We start from the raw sequence: 21,911 nt of genomic DNA on the forward strand, positions 1-21,911 counted from the left end.
GACCCTCCATTCAAAAGGTTTTAGAAGGAGCAGTGGGTGGCATATTTAAATGATAATGAAATACCACCAGGCTAGGGGAAGAGCACAGATTACCTAATAGGCAGAGTTTTCTCCATTAATAATGACTTTTAGAGTAAGAATGTCAGGAAATGAGAATAAGAATGAAAAGCCTTCTTTTCCCCCCAGAATTTCTGATGAGATGATGTTTTGCGGAAAAAAAAAAAAAAAAAACAAAACAGAGGTATCAGATCTCGAGACAGATCAAGACTCATTTTCCCATCTTCCCACTGGAAAATGTCACTTCTCCTGTCTGATGGGTTTTAAAGTAAAATCCTTATCAGATAGAAAAACTACATCACTATCCCATGTAGTTTTGCCTTGAAACTAACCCTGGTCTTCTCCTAAAGGGAAGAGACAAACTTCAGAATTCTACAGCTACAAAAGTTTGCAGATGTTCTGTATTCAAAGCACCTGATTTCATCAGATTTCTCATTAGAAACAAGTGTCCCCATCAATTCAGGATAAAGCGTTCCTCTCACACCTGATGAAAACAAAACGTCAAGGTGATTAGCATAGACTGGTCCATGAGTAGCACCGAACAGAAAGGGCTCTGATAAGGTTCCTATCTCTAAACTTGAAGATATGCACAGGAGAGATTTATCAAATACCAAACACGTCTCTCAAAAGCATTTGGGGGAATAAATGTTATATTTGGAGGAAATAGATGGGAATGTGCATTCTGAAACCGAGACATGTAAACCTAACCCCAAATGGACGTCTATTTGATGCTCTCAGCAAAGACAACCTGAATTCATTATCTCCTCCACAGCAAGGTCTCAAACTGGCCCCTTATAAAGGGAATAGTCTTCTTCATTAAAACACATGCGCACGCGCGCGCACACACACACACACACACGGAAAAGCACGGGACTCCTCATTTTCTCCTGTCCTTAATCAATCTCTAATTTATGTTATTGCTCCCTGTGGGATACGGCTGTGGTTTATTTATATTTGTCCATCTCCACCATGCTAGTGCTAGTACAGACCATCACCACCTCTCACCAGCAGGCCTGCAACAGCTTCCCAACAGGTGTCCTCTACACAGGCTTGCTCTATATTCCCACACTGCAGCAGGGCGATCCTTTAAAATGCAAATAGGCCACCACCATCACTCTACCATCAAGAAAGGCTTTGATCATTTTCCGAATCAAAATCGTCTTCAAATCTAGCACCAAATCCTTAATATGCCCCATGGTAGGGAGAATAATGTTCTCCCCTCCCCAAAAGCTGTCCATATCCTAATTCCCGGAACCTGTGAATATTTTATGTTTCTCGTGGCAAAGGGGATCAAGGTTGCAGACGGAATTAAGGTTGCTAATGAGCTGACTTTGAGATGAACAGCTTATTCTGGATTATCTAGGTGGGTTTAGTGTAATCACAAGAAACCTTAAAAGTAGAAGAGAGAGGCAGAAGGAGTCAGTGTCAGAGTGATTTGATGTGAGAAAGACGCAGCCCTCCATTGCTGGCTTTGAAAATGGAAGAGGGCCAGGAAGCCAAGGAATACAGGCAGCCTCCACCTCCAGCAGCTGGGAAAAGACGAAACCACAGATTCTCCCCCGCAGCCCCCAAAAGGAACACAGCCCTACTGACACCTTGATTTTAGCCCAGACTTCTGACCTCCAGAACTGGAAGACAGTAAGTTTGTGTTGTTTTAAGCCACTAGGTTTGGATAATTTGTTACATCAGCAGTGAGAAGTTAATACCTGCCGTCTAAGGCCCTACAGAGGCTGGACGTTTCCCGGCTCTGCACCTTCGTTCTGTACCCCTTTCGGTTCACCCCTTGTCTCTTTCCTTCTTGGCTTTCTCATGCTCGTGCTGTCACGTGTCCCCCAAAGATGTTGTGACCTCCCCCCTTGGCCTCCCCTCCCCGTCTTTTCCAGCCTGCTTCTGCTCATAATTTAGTTATGGGTGAGTGATGCCTGACTTTCCCACAACCCCTATCCTTCCTGACTCCTCACTGAGGATTCAGATACCCCTGTTTCATGATCCCTTAGCACCCATAACATCCATCATACTTGGTAGCACTTCTTCAAGTCCGGAGTGCCGGACTCATCCTGCTTTTCGTGACACTTCCCTGGTTTTACTGTACAAGTCCCACCTCTCAGGAAATCCCTCAATTCTGGGAAATCTGGGACATCTGATCACCTTATCAAGCCGGCCTTCCTCAGCAGCACAGGGCCTGGCATCTAGTAGATACTCGATCGAATATTAATGAATAAATGGATTTCACTCTTCATCACCTTCTACTGCAGGCACACACGTTTCTAGTCTGTTCCCTTCCACTCTTACACTTCTATCTGATCATCTAAGTTTGCACCCAGTGACTACATCCTGAGTGTTACCCAATTCTGTGATTGTGCCAGTCCCTTAAGGGCTATGTCCCCCCATGCCATCCTTCCCAGCTAATCTTGCTTCCTTCTCCTGTGTGATGAGAATGGGTTCTTGACTCAATCATTCAATGAAACAAATCTTTATTGTGTACCTACCTCAAAATCAAATGTTAAATGCCTTTGGATACATTTCTATAGCGTTTGAAATATTTTGTGCTCTCAAAAATGAACATAGGGGGCTTCCCTGGTGGCACAGTGGTGGAGAGTCCACCTGCCAATGCAGGGGACACGGGTTCGAGCCCTGGTCTGGGAAGATCCCACATGCCGCGGAGCAAATAAGCCCGTGCGCCACAACTACTGAGCTTGTGCTCTAGAGCCCGTGAGCCACAACTACTGAGCCTGCGTGCCGCAACTACTGAAGCCCGCGCGCCTGGGGCCCGTGCTCCACAATGAGAGAGGCCACCGCAGTGAGAAGCCTGCGCACTGCCACAAAGAGTGGCCCCTGCTCACCGCAACTAGAGAAAGCCCGCCCGCAGCAATGAAGACCCAACACAGCCAAAAATAAATAAATAAAATAAATAAATAAAATAAATAAATAAAATAAATAAATTAAAAAAAAAAAAATGAACATAGGGCTTCCCTGGTGGCGCAGTGGTTGAGAGTCCGCCTGCCGATGCAGGGGACACGGGTTCGTGCCCCGGTCTGGGAGGACCCCACATGCCGCGGAGCGGCTGGGCCCATGAGCCACGGCCGCTGAGCCTGCGCGTCCGGAGCCTGTGCTCCGCAACGGGAGAGGCCACGACAGTGAGAGGCCCGCGTACCGCAAAAAAAAAAAAAAAAAAAAAAAAAAAAAGAACATAAATTATGATAATGGTACCATCTAAGAAAAGTTGGTTTTTTGGAGAAGAATGAATTTTTTCAGGTCTCTTGGGTGCTTTTTTGTATCTTAAAAGAGGAATAAATTCAGAATTATGTGGCCAGGTATTCTCTACTGGGGATTTCTAAACTTTGAAGTACTCCTTTTTTAAAAAAAGCAAAAACTTAAGTTTCACCCAGCGACCAAGTTTTACTTTTTTTTTTTTTTTTCTGGTTCCAATGTCCGAATTGTATGAGAACTAGTCTTGGCTTTATCTGTATAAGGCTGTGGTTTTCAAATGTTAATGTTAATAAAAATCATGTTATGTGCCTATTCAAAATTCAGATTCCTGCTCAGCCACACCCCTGGAGTTTTTGTTTTAGAATCTGTAAACTGGTTTTCTAGTAAGTAGCTTCAGGGATTGCCATGGACAGCACCTTAATAAACTTTAAAGCATGGAAAGCTATCAAAGGAGCAATGTGGTATAAATGATAGGTAATCTTGATAAAGTCCCTTTAAAAGCTTATAATTATGGGGCAAAGATGCATGTATATGTTTATGGATTGGAGTGGGAAGGCATTCAAGGAAGGGGGTGGAGATAATAAAATGTTCATAAAATATTATATTTAATGGCAAAAGAAAAAATCTTGCTATTGTCACTGCTAGATAATCTTACTTAAAGGTATCTGATATGTGGAATAGAGACCTCCTGAATAAAAATGTCTAGTATTGCCCATCCCTCATATAGAATACAAACAAAATGTGAGAATAAAAATCTTGTTTTCTGACTCACTTAGTGAGTTGGCTTGAATTGGGATTGAGATAAGAGCATTCTGCCTTCCTCATAAGCACTAGCTCGTACCCAAAGGGTGTTGGCCCACCAGGAAGATATAAAGATGTCTTTGTAGGGATATTCGAAAGGAGAAGATTTCCTCTTAACGCAGGACCCTGTTTCTATGATGGTCTCTGCTAGTGCTACTTTAAAACATGTTTCACAGAGATGGTCTTGTAAAGATGCATGATGCCAAATATTTATTTAATCCTTTCTAAGACATTTATTAATTAGAGAGAAAATGGAAAAACTAAGTGGTGCTGGCTGCCTTACAGCATGTGTCCTTTAAGCCTGCGTGCCTGCCTCTGCCGGGCTGCATGGAGGAGAGCGCTATCTGCTACACACTCTGCTCAGAGACTTACTTCTGAATTACTTGTTTTCATCCATCCGTACACTTCAACTTCTCTATGATCTTGACTCTCTCAGCCCACAGCGTACGTTTGTATCCTCATTCTATCATTTGCTTATATTTTAGGTTTGCTTCAGGTTGGGTCGCCCTGGTACAACCTTGGCTTTTCACAAAAATGGCAGTGATTCATCTCTCTCACCCCAGATTCCCTTCTCAGAAACTATCCCCGTCAGGAAAGCAGGATACAGACAAGACTTGGCATCACCATCTTTGACTCTAAATGCATCACTAAGAAGACCATTAGACATCGTAGGGACATCCTTTTTGGGTATTTTTGGGAGTGAGGGTAAGGGGGATCAACGTGGCTGAGCGTACATTTCTTAAGACACATGCAAGTTCATTATATAGATAAATATAAAGCGTTTCTAGAATAGCCCCCATGGAAAGAAACTGTTGAGTAATAAGAAGTGCTCTAAGCTTTTAAGTTTCAAAAAATGGGTCAGATTGAAAAATGCTTTTCTCAATGCAATTTTAAGTTCCTTTAAGATAGGGATTATGTTAGAAGCTGCCCTTAATCACAAAAGAAAATGGGAACAGTGATTTGCACGTAGTAGACTTTCAATAAATGGTATTTATTGAATCTGATATTTATCGGATATGATATAACACTGGCTGGGCTCCAAGCAGCCTTGAAATGTTTGTTCTAGATCACTTGCACTAATGGGCTAAAGGATCTTCTACGTCCTCTTTGACCTTCTGCTGCAGCTACGCATCTGGTCTTGCTTACATATTGCTACCTTCCCTCTGCATCGCGTGTTCCGCTATGAAAACTGTTGTCACATCTACGGTATCATCTGATTCTCACACCAGCTCTTTCGAAAACCTTATGGCTTTCATAGATGAGAAGACTGAGGCCGAGGGAAGTTGGGAATTGGTAAAGATCTCACAGGTATTGCGTGCTGAGGCTGGAGCCGGAGCGACAGTTTTAGACTCAAAATTCTGCCCATCTGTGGGTTTTAAATCCAGTCCTCTCTACAGCACTCCACGATGTACTGTCTCTTCAGGAGCTCCGGAGGACAAAGCCAGCTCTGACACTTTCTACCTGTGGGTCTTGACTTCTCTGAGCCAGTATCCTCATCGGCAAACGGAACTAAGGATCCATGACAGTCACTGAGCCTTCTGATTTGTTGATCCATTTTCCAAATGAGAAAAGCAAAGCTCAGAGAGGACGAGAAGCTTCCAACCATCGGAGGCTGGTTTCAAAGACGGCAGCTTGATTCTACCGTCCCTCAGCTCTCCTCCCCTGGCTCCCTGCTTTCCTCACCCACCACTGATGCTTATTATGCGCCTGGAAAACCAGGTAATGCGCACAGAGTAATGATAGAGATGTAAAATATCACAAGGCAGTTTACATGTTTTTATGACGTATTTTCCACTTTTATTTATTTTTAAATTTTCAAGTTCACTCCATTTTTATTATAATTAATAGGGGCGGTTAAGAAAATGTCTCCCTAGACGCATTTACCAACAGCACATCTCTACAACTTCCTTTGCTGGCTCTGTTCTCTGATAAAGCATCTGCTTAGAGAGATTCAGGAAGGATACAGCAGCACAGAGTGCCAAGGCCTTCCACCTGGGACCCATACAAATTCAAAAATGAGAACATCAGCTTCAAAGCCATCATATTCCATTCTAAATTGCCTTTCCCTGAAATTAATGGAACCAAGTCTCCCAGTCCGCCCTGTGTGTTGAACAGTATAATCTGCAACAGAATCCAATAGCATAAATTGATTAAACCCCATCAAATGGTATTCCCTAAACAACTTTCCTTGCAATTAAACAATTGTGTTGAAAAGGAACTTGGTTAGAAATCCTAATAGGTATCGCCAACGGAACTGTAACATTCCTCATGAGGCTCTAGGATGACATTGCTCCCTTTTGCTTGACAGTAATATGAAATGAAATCATCTTAATATTTACTCACCAAATCAAGTAGATACAGTCTCCAGAAGCAAACAGCTCCCCTCTCTGACCACAAGGGAAAATGTTCTCCTGTCTAGGGTAGAATGATAATACTTGGCACACGTGCTACCACTCCCCCTTCCTGTACCCCTGGAAGACATTGCTAATCAATCACAGCACTTTCCTGCTGAGCTCAGATGCATTCTTCTCAACAAAACTACAGGGTGCCTTTCCTAATCAGAACTGGCAAGCAAGAAGAAATCTATTTGCCTGCCCTCTGCCTAAAGTTTGATTTCACTAAGCCTAGACACAAAACTCCCTATGACTCAATCCAGATACTCAGATTTGAAAGTGCCTAAATCCATGGGATCTTGAACCTTTTCTCACTATATAATGACCACTCTGAAACATTCGGTTGACTTTTAATAAAACTACTTCTCTCAAGTGGCTGACAAATTGTTCTTATCTTCCTCAGCACCTCTAGCCAGTATTTCTCAATAAGCCTAAAGTAATACTTGCATTTCCTCTCCAAGTTCTTATTTCCTTCTTTAATCAAGGCAAATCTATTCAACTGTTAAAATCTACCTCTAGAAAAATCCTTCTGAGTCCAACCATTCCATTTCCTACTCCACCATTCTAAAAACAGAGTAATGTTAATTCACTTACATTGTTCTTTAGCCTTCAGGTTATTAAGTAGTTACGCCTTTCTGAGGATTAGCATAAGGTGGTGTTCTTCTATTTCTCCAACAAATGAGGAAGAAGAAAATCATCTAGTGATGTGAAAAAATCCTAATTGATAAATAATGAAACTGATAGGTGACATGTAGGGGTTTTTTTTTGTTGTTTGTTTTTTTGCGGTATGCGGGCCTCTCACTGTTGTGGCCTCTCCCGTTGCGGAGCACAGGCTCCGGACGCGCAGGCTCAGCGGCCATGGCTCACGGGCCTAGCCGCTCCGCAGCATGTGGGATCTTCCCCGACCGGGACACAAACCCGTGTCCCCCGCATCGGCAGGTGTACTCTCAACCACTGTGCCACCAGGGAAGCCCTGTTTGTTTATTTTTTTTTTAAGAAAAACACTCCACGTTTCTAAGCATTCATTTATAAAATATATTTTAGAAACCAAGTTATAATGCCTATGCGATTATACGTTTAAACATGTGTCACCTATTTTACACTTAATGAAACTATTTTAAAAATTCAACGGAATAAACGTGCAAGATCTTATTGGCTTTATCCAACAATTCATGAATTGGGCAGCATCCAATATGGCAGACAGAAAGGAGCTCCGAGGAGCTGTACGAAATGAAAGACTTTTATAGGCAGAGGGAGCAGAAACAAGGCAGCTATACTAGGCAAAAAAGGGGACTGTTTATTGCAAAGTTACCTTCCTTTAGGGGATAGGGTTCTATCAGTCAGATGACTTAAGGAGTGTTGATCAGGCAATTTCTGACTGACTTGTTTAAGGTTCCATTTCCAGGAGAGCCGAAGCTTAGCTAAGTGACTCCATTTAGGGTCTGTTGTCTTATTTTTAAGACATGCAAGAAAATACCTGTATTTTTAAATTAAAATTTTAAGTTTTCAGGTGTGTAGAAATGACTGGACCCATTCTACAGAGAGAATTATGAAAAAAATCAAGAATGAAAAGCTAATGAAAAATTAGACAAATGACAGAAATGACTGAGACAAAAGAGAAGTTAGGATGATAAAGAGAGACTTTTTTAAGAGGAACTGAATAAAAAAGCAGACTAGAAATGGAGAAGTCTTAGGACTAAAAAAGAGAAGTATCAGATACAGAAAAAACAGCTTTAAACAACATGCAAGAACACACCACAGGAAAGACATGTTAGGACCTTGAGAACCTCAGGGTGTGGCAATGGAGTCAGTGATGGAATACAATGAATACTTTAGCATGTTTTCACCTAACTAATAAGATCTACTAGAATGGCCCAGGCTTTGGAAAAGTCCAGCTAATATACTGACTTGTATACACCCCATAACTTTTATAGAAAGAAATGGGCATCCTCAGAAAAACCTTATTTTTATGTTTTTCAACACCTATTTAACTTTTCTAGTCCATGTCAAGGTTTACGCTGACTTACTCTTCTCTAAAAAGGTGGAATATTTTAAATAATTCACTAAAATAGTAGACTCTGGAAAACCAAATGGCTGGTGAAGGGCATCTTCTTCACCTGCCTTCCTGGTCCAGTACCTGAGTGCAGTCCTGAGGAGCCCTAACCAGCATCTGTGTGTGTGTGTGTGTGCGTGTCTGTGTGTGTATGTATATATGTTATGGCACTCCAAGTTGTCATATGAACATTTTATAAAGGAGAGACTTGATGTTCAGAGAGCTTAAGTAAATTAGTCATAGCTGCAGAGTCTTACAGTCAAAGCTATCTCTAACAATGCTGCCTATTAACGTAGCTTATAATTGCTACTCGACCTTTCTAATACATGCTTGAAGCATCCCCATCTTCGGAAATCTTGACTCCCCGCGGGGTGTAAAGACTTATTTATGTCCTGCAATTATTTTCCCCTTTGTTTGGCTAAAATGCCTCACACAGTGACAGGTACATAATAAGCACTCAGTAAATGCAAGTTGATTGAATTTAGCTCTTCCTGCCTTACATGTTGCCATAAAAGTCTCTTAATACTGCTTTCATTTTCATAGCTATTGATTCAATTATTCTTCCTCAAATCTGAAATGAAGCTGGCCGCCCCTCCTCCCAGGAATCCACATGTTAGTAGCATCTTCATTCTTCTTCCATTTACATCTAACTAATGATTTCCCTGCTACCTCACATTCCACTGGTGTTACACAAACTGCTGCGACAGCCCTATCTCCTGCAGGCATCGCTTGTATCTTTTCAGCAGCCTGTTGTAACACAGGTGACAGAACGATTAAGAAGGTCAGCCTTCAATGCATGAGGAACTTATGTAAAGCAAATGGTGTCATCTGAGGTACAACCTGTGACAGCGGCAAAGGGAAATGGAGGAGCCAGCAGGACTGCCTCCAAGTGGGGAAGAAGAAACTATTTACCCATTCCTGGGGCAAAACAGAAAATCAAAAAACAAAAACAAAACAAAACAAAAACCAGCTTTGTGATTTCTGCACGACTTAGAATATAGTGGTGCTGCTAACTGATGCACGGAAGAATTGAGCAAACGCATTTTATGCAATGTGGAATAGAGGATGATGATGGTGGATGGATGGATGGATGGTTCCATAAATACACAGACTGATGGGCAAATAGATAGCTAGACAGGTGGATAGGATCCTTGAACTTTTCTCCATCCCCACAGTTACAACCCCATGACAAGCCAAGGTCATCCCTCTCTCCTAGACTTTCAACACACCTCTTAACTGTTGTCCTTGCTTCCACTTTGCCTCTGTCCAAGCCATCTTCAGTACAGTAGCCAGAGCAATATTGTTAAAAGCACAAGTATAATCATGTTCCTTACTTTTCCAGATCCTTTAATGACTGCCCCCAGCACTGAGAAGAAAATCTGAAATCTGTACTTTGATGGCTCTCTCTCCCTGTCCACTCTTTCAACACCACCAAGTGCCCCTTTGCTAGCACTTCATTCCAACCACACCTTCTTTTAGTTCTTCAAAGGCCCCCAATGTCTTGCCCTACCCCCAGAGACTTCTCCCTAGAATGTTTCAACTTAAATATCAATTCCTTGATCACTCAAATTAAGTTACCATACTCTGTACGGACTCTTAAAACATGCTGTGTGTTTATCTCACAGTAGATACTACAATTTATACTTATACATTTATTTGTATGGCTGTTTGTCTATATTTGTTTCCTCTGGAGACTATAAGCCCCAGGGGTCTGGGAAACTTGCTTGTCTTGTTTATCACTATGTCCCCGGCAGCTAGCACCATGCGTGGCATAGAAGAGGATTCAACGTGTATCTGTCGAAGTGCATGAAAGCACGGCTCCAGCCACCTGCTTAAGACAGTGAGATGGCCATTCCTGTAGGGATGAGACGAGGACAAGGATCTCCCATGAGACAGTGGGACACCAGTTCTGATGCCTCTCCTTTGGCCACATCCCTGATCAGAGCTCTCACAAGGGGAATAGAGGGCTCGACACGTACCGTCAGCAACTCTGAGCTCAGCACCATGAGGGCTGCTGAGGAGAATGCTAAGATGCACAAGCCTTCTCAGGAGCTCTGTGCACATGTGGCACCTCCTGGCTCTTCAAAATCACATTTGCAGAGTCAGCCTTAAGAAAGGAGCTTGTAACCTGTGTCAGCCGCCACCATGCGGAGGTAGGACCAGGTGCTCTGAATAACAAGGTCTTTTTTTTTTTTTTACTTTAGACTGAAATAGATGTAATCCTTCTTTACTTCCCCATCCCCATAATTCTGTTTTAAAATATTTATGAACACATATGAATATTCATGGTATTAAAAATATATATGTATATTTTATATATGTACTACATATAAAATCTCAAAGGCACAATTCAGTTCCTTGCTTGTTAGTCCTCCACCTTTGTTTTCTGGTTTTTTTTCTCAGAATAGAACTTCAGTCGCAACCCAGTCAAAACTCTGATGGGAGAGTCGAACCACTTTGAGTCCACAGGCATGTTGAGCATCAGAAGGACTCAGGCTTGTGGCTCTTGGTGGCTCTACTTTCCCTTGACTAACAAGAGCCTCTGTTTAATGCAGAGTCCCTGGTAACCACAGAGAAGGCTTCGGTTTCTATTTTCACAGTGTAGTATACTTGACGCTTCTCATTCTTTCTTTGCATGGAGAGAAAGAGGAAGAGGAAGGAAAGCTCCACAGAAGTTTATCTTTAATCACACCGGTCATCAACGTCACCTACTTTATAGAATTATAAAAGCAACCTAAACATTACCTGAGATCTTCAGGCAGCACAAGCATCCAATCCCTGTTGAAGCCAAAAGTCCTTGTCACTATGTCTTGGATGAAACGCACAGCCCCGTTGGCAATTCTGACCCCGGGTCCTGCACATCAAAAGAACTTAGTGCAGTGGCCAAGACTGTGGGCTCCAGGGACTCCCCTGGTGGTCCCGTGGTTAGGACTTCACCTTCCAATGCAGGGTGTGTGGGTTTGATCCCTGGTCGGGGACCTAAAATCCCACATGCCTCACGGCCAAAAAAAAATAAAAAATCATTTTTAAAAAAGCAATATTGTAACAAATTCAATAAAGGCTTAAAAAAAAAAAAGTGTGGACTCCAGACTCAAGATGGCTGGAGTCCAACCCAACTCCACCACTTGAAGGTCATCTGAGTACCAGCAACCCATGCAAGCTCTTCAAGGGTCTGTTTCCTCATCTGCGAAACCGCAGAAGTTAGCAGAACCCATCTCACAGGTCCTCACGAGGATGAAACGAGGTGATGCACACACAACACTTAGCCCAAGGCCTGGCATGTAAGCAAATGTCCTACACCTTAGCTGTTACCTTCAAAATGACTGAGGACAACACCTGTCTTCCTCGGCAAGGACCCAGGCAAGAACTCAGCACTTCATGAAACGTCCATAAAAATCTCGCTCTCAAAAACATTTTAAATATAAGTGTATGAACGGATAGGTTAGCTTTACTCTTTGGAGTCACGGGAACAGGGCAGACAGAGTGGACGATTGGATTATGACAAAGCAGACGACTTCAAACTGAACTTTTGTACAAGCCACTGATTTCCTCGGGGACCTTCCCCGCACACTTTCTGGTTGGATCCTGTGCCTCAGTTCTCCTCCCAGCTTCTTGCCCATCAGACCACAACCAGGTCTCCCCCAACTAAAACAGAGCAGTGTTTTTGCTACTATCTTTTGCTGAACTGATGGCTGCCAGGATTCTGCTCTCAGCATCCCACTCCCCAGCCCAAAGGTTTTTCCCAAGCAGACAGCCTCTCCCCGGCAAGAGGAATTTTTATTTAATCTTCGCAAGAAACCTATGGGTTACTATTGTTGTCCCCGTTATCGAAGAGGACACTGGGGCTGACAAAGATTACGTAACTTTTCCCAAATTTGCATAACTGATAATTAGAGAGCCAAGATTTGAATCCCCATTTATTCGTCTTAAAATCTGTGCTTTTTCCACCATGACTGCTGCTTCCCTTACTTGAATCGAAATGAACGTAGATTACTGGATGTAACCCACTGGCACACACAGCCAAAAGGCTCACAATCTGGCCTAGCAATGCACAACTTTTATGAACTTCTACCCAGAGAATTTTCAGAGAGTACTGGAGTGGATGGCCCATAAAATCAGACTGAGAGCACAGTGCCTGTAACAGAGTTCTCATGAATGAATTTATGGATATAACAAGGATACATGGGACTAGAGAACCATCAGACTCCTGATTTCCAGAATCTCCAAACCCTTGTCAAGAGATAACATGACATTCATCTCAGATTACTCAAAGGGAGAAGTTCTTGAATTACGCTAGTCTCAGAAATAATGTCTTGCGGCAGAATCCACGGATTCCTAAGCTCCGTTTTCCTTGGGGCATTGCTGTGTCAGAGACTAGTGGGTTATTTCCTAACGTGGCTTCTCCCTCTACTCTGTGAGCTCCTTGAAGGTAATGATTTGATCTAACTCACATTTCCAACTCCACTGCCTAGCTCCTCTTAAATATAATCCGAATCCTCTTTATGGGCTAATAAAACATAGGCAGCTAAGAGTAGAAAGCCCAAAATACAATGAGCTGGTTGTAAATTAACACCATCCATTTACGGAAAACAAAAAAAAACTTAGCCATATGCACCCAAAGTCATAAGGATGCTCTTATCCTTTGACTGTGTAATTCCCCTCAGGGGTACATCCCCAGGAAGTTATCCTAAGGAAGAAAACTCTATAGATCCTAAGTAATTAACTCTGGCAATAATGTTGTTAAAGAACGGAAACCTCCAGATACTCCATAATAAAACATCATCCTGCTGATATATTGCGTAACCCTCAAAATTACGATTGTAGGAAGTGATAGAGCAACATGGAAACAAATGCTCAAGCTAAAACTTAAATGAAGATATCATAACACCAATTCACAAGCCCATGATGGCCATGGCACTGGACCACATATCTGGACAGGCATGACACAGAAACGTGGGGAAGGAATTCACTGCTGTGGTTCGTGGCAGTGGTGCAGATAAGAAAGATTGAGGGGCAGGTAAACCTTGTTTCCTCGCCATCTTTAGAGAGTTATTTGGGTGATAAGTTTCAAATGGGCACAAAGAAGGTGAGGGAGAGCTTGGATTCTGTTCTGAAACGGAAGGCGGGCACTTGGAACAGAGCCCCTGGGTGAGAGAGCCCAGCTTTGCATGCAAGACGTGGAGATTCCCCTTCCTGGAGCCAGAGCTGCACCGGCTGTGGTGAGCAGCGATCAACGCTCTCGGCCATCTGCTCAGGCGCTGTGAAGGCAGCCATGTGTCCTCCTGCCTGGACACTGGGGAGGCCACCGATCACTAGTCAACCTGCTTGAGATTGCCTCCGATGATTAGTGTGTAATGACTCAGGTAGGTCATGGCCAGGGACGTTTCTGCTATTAATGCTTTAGCAGCTGTAAATGGGCATTGATTCTGCAGACAGAGGTTTATGGTTTATTGGTCAGGAGAGCCCAGCCCTGTGCAGTGTCAATGGTCACTTCTGGGGGAGCAAACACCCTGCAAGGGCATCATACTGATACTTGGCGGAAGGGTAAGGAAGGCCCAGGAGGAACGCCAGCCAGCTCCAAAAGGAAAAAGCAAACAACAACAACAAACAAACCTGGCCAGGGAAGATGGAAGAGAAGAATTTACCTCTAACAGGGCTAACTCTTGGCCCCTCCCACATCTGAGATGGATCTAATCATTCCCTTGCATTCTGAGTCCAACATCTCTTCTTCTCTGTGATTGGCTGCTCCAGGATAGTTAACATAACTTGGATTGTTTTATTTACTCAAATTTTATCTTAAAATTTTATCACGAATTCAGGGCCCTGTGTCTGTCTGATCACTGTAATATCCCTAGCACCCAGCAAGAAGCCAATTTTTTCAGTTATTTGTCAATGAATGAGTGCATAATGACATTAGCAGGGTAAGAATGTTCACTTATATGTCACTGTCTTAGCACCCTGAACTGCAATGTACCACGATACAGTTTTTCAAGATGATATATCCTTCTTAAATACGGGGACTGAGGTCCAATGAATTAAAGAACCTGCCAATGTACACATACACGCATGCACACATGTCAGTCAGTGGGAGGAGAGATAACTTCTCAGATGTGTAATTGCTCTGAATAACAGCAATGGTAATCACTGTTACCATTTATTTAGTGCTGACTGTATGCCAGGCCAGAGTTGGGATTGGTACTTTCTGAGGCAAGAATCCTCATTTGTGGGAATAATTACCTGAATTCAAAAGAAACTAGCCACATGTTTAAAAAAATATTCTGGCTATCGGCACTTGGAGAAAGTTTACCTTTCTGTTTTGGAGCTTCTCAAAAGTTGAAGAAATCGGTAGCCTCCCCCATTTGGAGAAACCAAATTCCTTGTTTCCATAATTTATTAACCAGCCATTTTACCAAACTTTTTGCTTGTCCTTTGCAATTTCCAACCATTACTACAGGTTCACCAATGTCTTACATTAAAAAAAACCTCACATTACAATGTTGAATAGAAACAGCAAGTAGATCTAATCTTCAGCTTAAGTGAAGGGATTTAGCAGAAATCCCAAGTCACTGTTTTCCTTGGGTCAGTCAGCTGGTAACTGATGAATAATCAGGATGAATACAAAGATTCTGCCTCTTAGGTGCTCAAGCCAGTATAAGAGGTTGCAGGCAAAACCTGCTTCTATTTCCTCTAATTCTCTAATGCAACCTGTGAGTGTGGACCAAACTATATCAACCTGTTAAGGCAGTAAAGAGAAAGCAGAATATCAGTACTGCATTAGTCTCAAACCTACCTGGTGCATTTTCTTGTCCAGGAGACAAGGGGCTCATTTCTGCCCGCAGGTGGGGGCAGGGAAGAACCACTGCTGGTCATAACTCATCAATCTCTGCCTTGCTGAGATAACGACACTCCCCTTTAGCCTTCTCTTCTGTGGCCTAGTTTTATCTTTCTTGTTTCTTCACTGAATTCCAAGTTAGAAGGGGCCTTAGTTACAGACTATTTGAGTTCAATTCATTATTATTAGTATCAGTATTATTTTAATGAGGAAACTTAAATTTGGTCAAATGTGTTGTTAAGAATCACAGGGTCGGGGACTTCCCTGGTGGTCCAGTGGTTAAGACTTCGCCTTCCAATGCAGGCGGTGCAGGTTCAACCCCTGGTCAGGGAGCTAAGATCCCATTTACCTCGCAGCCAAAAAACCAAAACATAAAGCAGAAGCAACATTGTAACAAATTCAATAAAGACTTTAAAAATGGTCCACATCAAAAAAAAAAGTCTTAAAAAAAAATCACACAGTCAATTAATAATGCCAGGACACGAGCCTGGCTCTCTTGATTTTTCAAAGACTGGTCTCGATTGGGACGTGGGGTGGAGGTGGACTGTGGGGGATTATGGATGACAGAATGGTTAAAAGTACAAATAGGGTGATCATCTTTCACAGCATGAATCCTTCATTCAAAATAGATACGTGCTTCTCATTTGGGAGGTGTTAGAGATAGAGCAGTAAGTGAGACAGACACACACCATGCCTTCTAGATCCTCCAGCCCAATGGAGGAGACAAGATAATACACAAGTAATAATACACAAGTAATAAATTGGATAATTGGAGTCACGATGAGTGCCATGGCAGATTCAAACTAGGTGAAACGATGGAGAAACAAGGCAGGCGGCGGGCGCCACTTCAGCCTTCTCTCTTCTCTATCCGTGGTCCTGAAATCCTACTACCACACAAATCTTCCGTATAACTTGCATTCTTTCTTACCTTGCCCTGTTCCAACAATAAGGGAGCAGAAGGAGAGGTTTTTCTTCCTCTGTTTCTCTGCCTCTACTCTCCTCTATTGCCTCCCATTTGCATACACTCATTAAATCAAAAATATCGCCGAGTTCCCACTCCCAATCTGGCAGAGGGGAGATAGGGAGAGAAGGAAGAATTTATCAGAGCTCTGCTTTGCAGCAGCTTAAGAAAGACAAGAGACACGTACGGAATGTGTGAAAAAGGGTGTCTGGTGGTAGCTGGTGGTTGGTCAAATGACAAAGCAAATGAGAAGGTCAGTGAGCATCTTTTTCTGTGCCCTCTAGACCATGGGACTCCAAATCAACTGGCATGAAACCCACCCTAGGCCTGGCCATCAATTAAATTAATGCTCTTATGTTGTTCCTGCTCTTGCTTCCCCTCCCTCTTGAATTCCAAATGATGCATGACCTCTCCCATTTCCAGCCAAGCTGTTGAGTCCCCTAACTCGAGAGAATTCCACCTCCTTGGGTGACAATCATTGCTCTTTCTCTTCCTATTCACCCTTGCACTGTTCTACTCTTGTCTGCTCCGCTGAGCTCCAGATTCTAAAAATATTATCATGGGGGTCATCCTTCTACACAGTAAAGAGACTTCGTATTTTCTTTATCTACAAAGGGGAATCAAGGAACTCAAGCACACAGGGAAAATTTCCTTCACCAGGAGGGTCTTAACAGAAATGTACACAGAAGTATAGACATCTCTATACTAAGAGCACAGGTGAGAGACCAAGAATAGCAAATGCTTGGAGCTGGGAAATAAACACAATTTAGAAGCCAAGAGATCAACCTGCCCAACTGGAACAGAAGGTCTTTAGAGATCCTCAGAGAGATCCCTAAAGTGTTAGGTAGGGACTAGCTTATTGAAAAAGTAACTAGACGATATTCATGCTTCAGGAATGTTAGTCCTTCAATATATAGGATGGAATCCAGGGGAAGGTAGCATGAGGACCACTTAGGAGGAGTTTACACCCATGTAAAGAAGGAGTTTGTGGAGTGGTATGCCAACAGAGGGGGTGGAAGTGAGCCTTTTAGAGGGCCCAGATCAAAGACTCATCCCTCTCTTGGTGGTGGATGAAGAAGACAAAGTCAGTGGTGACTGAAGTCTGGGACTGGGGTACCTGGGGAGAGAACGGTGTCCTTGGGTGAGTGAGTGGGGTTTGGTCTGATTGTAGGGTTGGGCTTTTGGAGTCAGAAATGACAGCCAGAAGTAAGTGGAGAGATACAGCAATCTGTGTTGCACATGGCACTGGAATCCAGTGACAGATCTGGAGCCAGTTGTTCTAGGTCTAGCAGTTGACAAAGCGGAGGTAGAAGCTTTGAAGAAGAACATTGAGTGGTAAGCAGAGAACAAAAAATAGCCATTAGGGTGACCCAGTTCTAATGTCAGTTCTGTTTCTCCCACTTACATAATGCTCCCTCAGAAGGTGAGATGAATTCATTTATCTGTTCATCCCCCCATATCTCCCCCTGTGCTCACCCATCACTATATCCAACAAGTACTGATTGTCTGTTATGGCCGTTACTACAGTAGACATTATGGACATAATCAGAGCTTATATATTATTTAACAACCAGCATAAGTCAGGCACCAACCAGTTAGAATGGATGCATGCTGGAGGATGGTGCAGGAGGGTCATTAACCCTTCAGTTCTGGATCAAGGGTCCATGTGGGGGGATAAAGCATATGGAATTGCAGGGTGTGAAAGATGCTTAGGGATCTGGGACAGAAGGAGTTTACCAACCCATGTCCACACTAAGCTATAACAGCTGATTATTATCAGCCTGGGTGCAAGAATGGACAATTTAGACCTGGCCCCTGTATTCAGAGGGCCTATGATCTAGAGATGCTCCATCCAACATGGTAGGCTGTTACTACCACGTGATGCTGTTTACACTTAAATTAATTAAAAATAAGTAAAATCACAAACTTAGTTCCTCAGTTGCAGAAGCCACACGTTACAAAGTGCTTGATGGCCATATCTGGCTAGTGGTAAACGTACTGCACAGCACAGATAAAGAATATTCTCAACATCATAGAAAATTCTATTGGATGGCACTGGACTAAAGAAAAAGACAAACATTAGATTAATTTTTGCTCAGTTAAGGAATTAATTATAATTTTGACATAGCATGCCATGAAAGTGTAATCTGACAGGAGACAGAGGTCAAAGGAAGGCTTCCACTGCAAGTTAAATTTAAAAGTTGTTTGGGACCTCCCTGGAGATCCAGTGGTTAAGAATCCACCTTCCAGTGCATGGGATGTGGGTTCGATCCCTGGTCAGGGAACTAAGATCCCACATACCGCAGGGCAACTAAGCCTGCACGCCACAACGACTGAGGCTGTGCGCTCTAGAGCCTGCACACCACAACCAGAGAGAAGCCCGCGTGCCTCAGTGAAAATCCCCCGTGCCGCAACTAAGACCCAACGCAGCTGAATAAAACAAACAAACAAAAACAAAACAAAACAAAAACAAACGATGTTGTAGGAAATTACTCTGAGGCTGAAGTCCAACAAATGACCCTACTACCACCAGCCTCCTGCAGCTTTCCTTCTAGACACAGGTCATAAAGGGATGTGGGGAGCTAGAAGCCTACATAGACGTAGGGTCACGTGAGCTAACTCTCTGCATCACGTACATTGGCCAATCTGTGTCCAAAGGGCTCCAGTACACATGGAACATTCTGGAAACAAAAAATAAACAACACACGATAGCTAAACTTTCAAAGCAGGAAATGGACATTGATTTTCTGAAGCCAACAGAGACATCAAACCCTGTCTCAGAGCAAGAGAAGATTTTAGCCGCAACATCAGTCCAGGTACAGCGTTAGATCTGAGCAAATTCCAACTGCAAAGTCATTGCTCCCCATCAAATCCCATGAGGGGCTGGAGCAGTTTCCTGACCCCCACGAGGTACCACACATGTGATTGGTGAAGAGGACACAAGGACCAGGCACGTAGCCCAACGTAGATGTCAGATCATCTGCTTTCCTAGTAACCAAGCAACCTCCCAGAACTCCATCTACATTCTAGGAGAAGTAACTTGTTGGCCCTGGGAGTCGATTCTCTGTGCTAGAGAAGCTATGATCACAAGGAAAGCATGGGAAGCTATTAGGCACAGAGACTGGGCAACAGCTCTAAATACCCCCAGTGAGGAGGTGTTCCATTTCTTCCTTTTTAATTTTTCAAAAAATTATCAGATATCTGCACACTGGTTTGGAGCAGCAAATTAATAAGTTTTTCCTCTTCCAACTGCAGTTCTAGATATGGAAATACCATATCCAAAGACAAATTAACATGAGTTCCTTACAACACTGTACTAATTATCTCAGGGACTAGAGCCTCCCCTAGGTTAGAAACATCAGCTCCAATCCAGGAAAGGCACATGGGTTTCTTCCCGAGAGCAGTAACTTGTATCATGTCCAGAAGGTAAAGAGAAAGGTGGGAGGATCATAGATCATCAGAAAACCCATCCTCAAAACCTTCCTCCCTCTACCCCTCCCCCGTCTGCTCCAGCACCACCGAGGCATCCAGGAGAAGGAAACTACTTGAAACAGGAACAGCTAAAGCAACATGCATATTTAACTTCACACCAAATAGATCTGAACAGACAGCATGCCAAACAGCCCCCTCCTTGTTTCGCTTACAAAATCCCCCAGTTTTCAAGAAATGCTGTAGCCTGAAATTCAAAGGCATTAACGGATAGATGTGGCATGTAGGGAATTAGACATGAAGTTTCCTTTCTTATTGGGAACAAAAGCTGTGGGTCTAATCTCCTGTGTGATACAAGCTTTAGCTGATCAGGGTTACAGGAAATCATTCTGATGTGCGGAGCCCAGCCGGCGAATACACCATCTTTTCATTTCTTTCCGTCTCCTCCTCCCCAGCTCCCTTCGCATATGCAAATGCCATAGCAATAAGGGGAGTCTTGAAATACCACTGAGGGTGAAAGAATTCCCTTTGATCAGCCTCTCCCAGGCCTGGAGTCCCACAGCCTCCAATTCTACCTGCCCCTTTATGATATTTGATGTGTCAAATTAGTCACCTCCACTCTCAGAAGTAGAATATGTTAAGAAATTCTGAAACCTATGAAGGAAGCTACATCTTGGAAAAAACTAAATATTTCCTTAAGTTAGCCTTTTTAAATTTTGAAATTTATGGTTACATTATTACAGATTTCTTCCCCAAACAAGCTGCCCGCCAGCAGAACTCCTGGAGAGGAGAGCTGATGGCAGAGACTTTATGGAGATGCAGTGTCACCACTACCCTGAATGCTGGTGTATCAGAAAAAATAAGAGTTGGAGAAATTGGACAAAATACTGCTAGCTTCACCAAAAATAAAGTCCTTGCGTCCAATAAGACAGGCAGACGGCAGAAAGTGCTTACTTGCTAAAAACAAATGAAATTTCCAAAATGTACCCCAGCATCTTAAAGTACAGAATTTCTTTTCTGAAGTAATTTCTATATAGGAGTAATGTATTCTGGCTCAGAAAGAGCAAAATGAACTGTTCTTAAATGCTTCAAGAAATATATGGTCTCACTAACTCCTCTGATTGCTGCCACTTCTTTTGACTTTGCAGGGTCCTATGACTGGGAGAGGGGGACAATGTCTCCTGATGAGAAAAATTTAGGGAACAAAAAGAAAACAAAAGCACATTTAATTTAACCCCCAGGCAGTAATGGTAGGTTTAACCCATCCACACTCTCAGACATTTTCTCTATTCTTTTCCGGGGTTCTATCTAGCAAAGCCTCTTCTCATCTCTGAATCCAACGCAGTGGTACAAAAAAGAAAGACACAGGCAGGCAGCAAAGTGTTTGTGGGAACCCCAGGCCTTGCAGAAGAGACTTTTCATCACAAACAGGATCAAAGCAATGGATGGAATTCTGTAATGACCTTCCAAAAGCGGTAGCACTTACTGAATGTTGAGTCTGATCAAGGAAGCTGTAAGTTCCACTTGCATGAGTTCTTTGAGCAGTTTCCTAGGGAGTAAGAGAAGGGAAGACTTTAGTATTGAGGAATGTATCCTTGAATTGTGTCTGTATCTTTTCTTGTCACAGTAATATCTGGTTAACCTCTAAAATAGGTGCTTGATTATATGGTAAATTTAACAATGACAATGGCGATGATGATGAAAATGATTAACAGCAAATCTTCAAATATATTTTCATAGCATGCTTTCACACTCCAATTAGGAAGGTGTTACTATTTTCTCCACTTCAGAAGAGGAAACTGAGATTCGCACAGCTCAAGTAAGTTGAGCAAAGTATGCATACAGGTAGGGGAGCCTGGATTTGAACCTGGGCAGTTGGGCACCAAGTTTAGAACCATTCTGCTATACTCCTGTCTTACACAGTGAGCCCTTTGTCACAGCATGTGTTCAAGTATGGGAGATTGATCTTTCAGAGATATTATTGCGGAACCTCCTGAACTGAGTTAGGCAGAATGAAACCAACTCTAAATTTCCTTTCAATTCTAGAACTCGAAGATTCTGTAATGCTCAATCCCGTGATAGCTAGGGTTCCAAGTGACTTCATTTAGCAATGAATAAAATTGTGATATAAGGTGTCCCATCAATAATAAATTTTATAAACATGGCTACTGTCAC

The 21,911-nt window shown here is 42.9% G+C and overlaps 1 protein-coding gene across 25 annotated transcripts in view; it reads right to left on the minus strand.

Moving 5' to 3' along the window:
• Positions 1–21,911, minus strand: part of RBFOX1 (RNA binding fox-1 homolog 1) — a 2,180,200-nt gene that overhangs the window by 1,196,009 nt on the left and 962,280 nt on the right. For all 25 annotated transcript variants that reach the window (XM_067706699.1, XM_067706702.1, XM_067706687.1 and 22 more), the window contains one exon: positions 21,223–21,285. In XM_067706699.1, the coding sequence (XP_067562800.1) occupies positions 21,223–21,285 (63 nt within the window). The remainder of the gene's footprint in view (positions 1–21,222; positions 21,286–21,911) is intronic.

This window comes from Pseudorca crassidens, chromosome 15, assembly GCF_039906515.1.
Source record: "Pseudorca crassidens isolate mPseCra1 chromosome 15, mPseCra1.hap1, whole genome shotgun sequence".
Taxonomy (NCBI): domain Eukaryota; kingdom Metazoa; phylum Chordata; class Mammalia; order Artiodactyla; family Delphinidae; genus Pseudorca; species Pseudorca crassidens.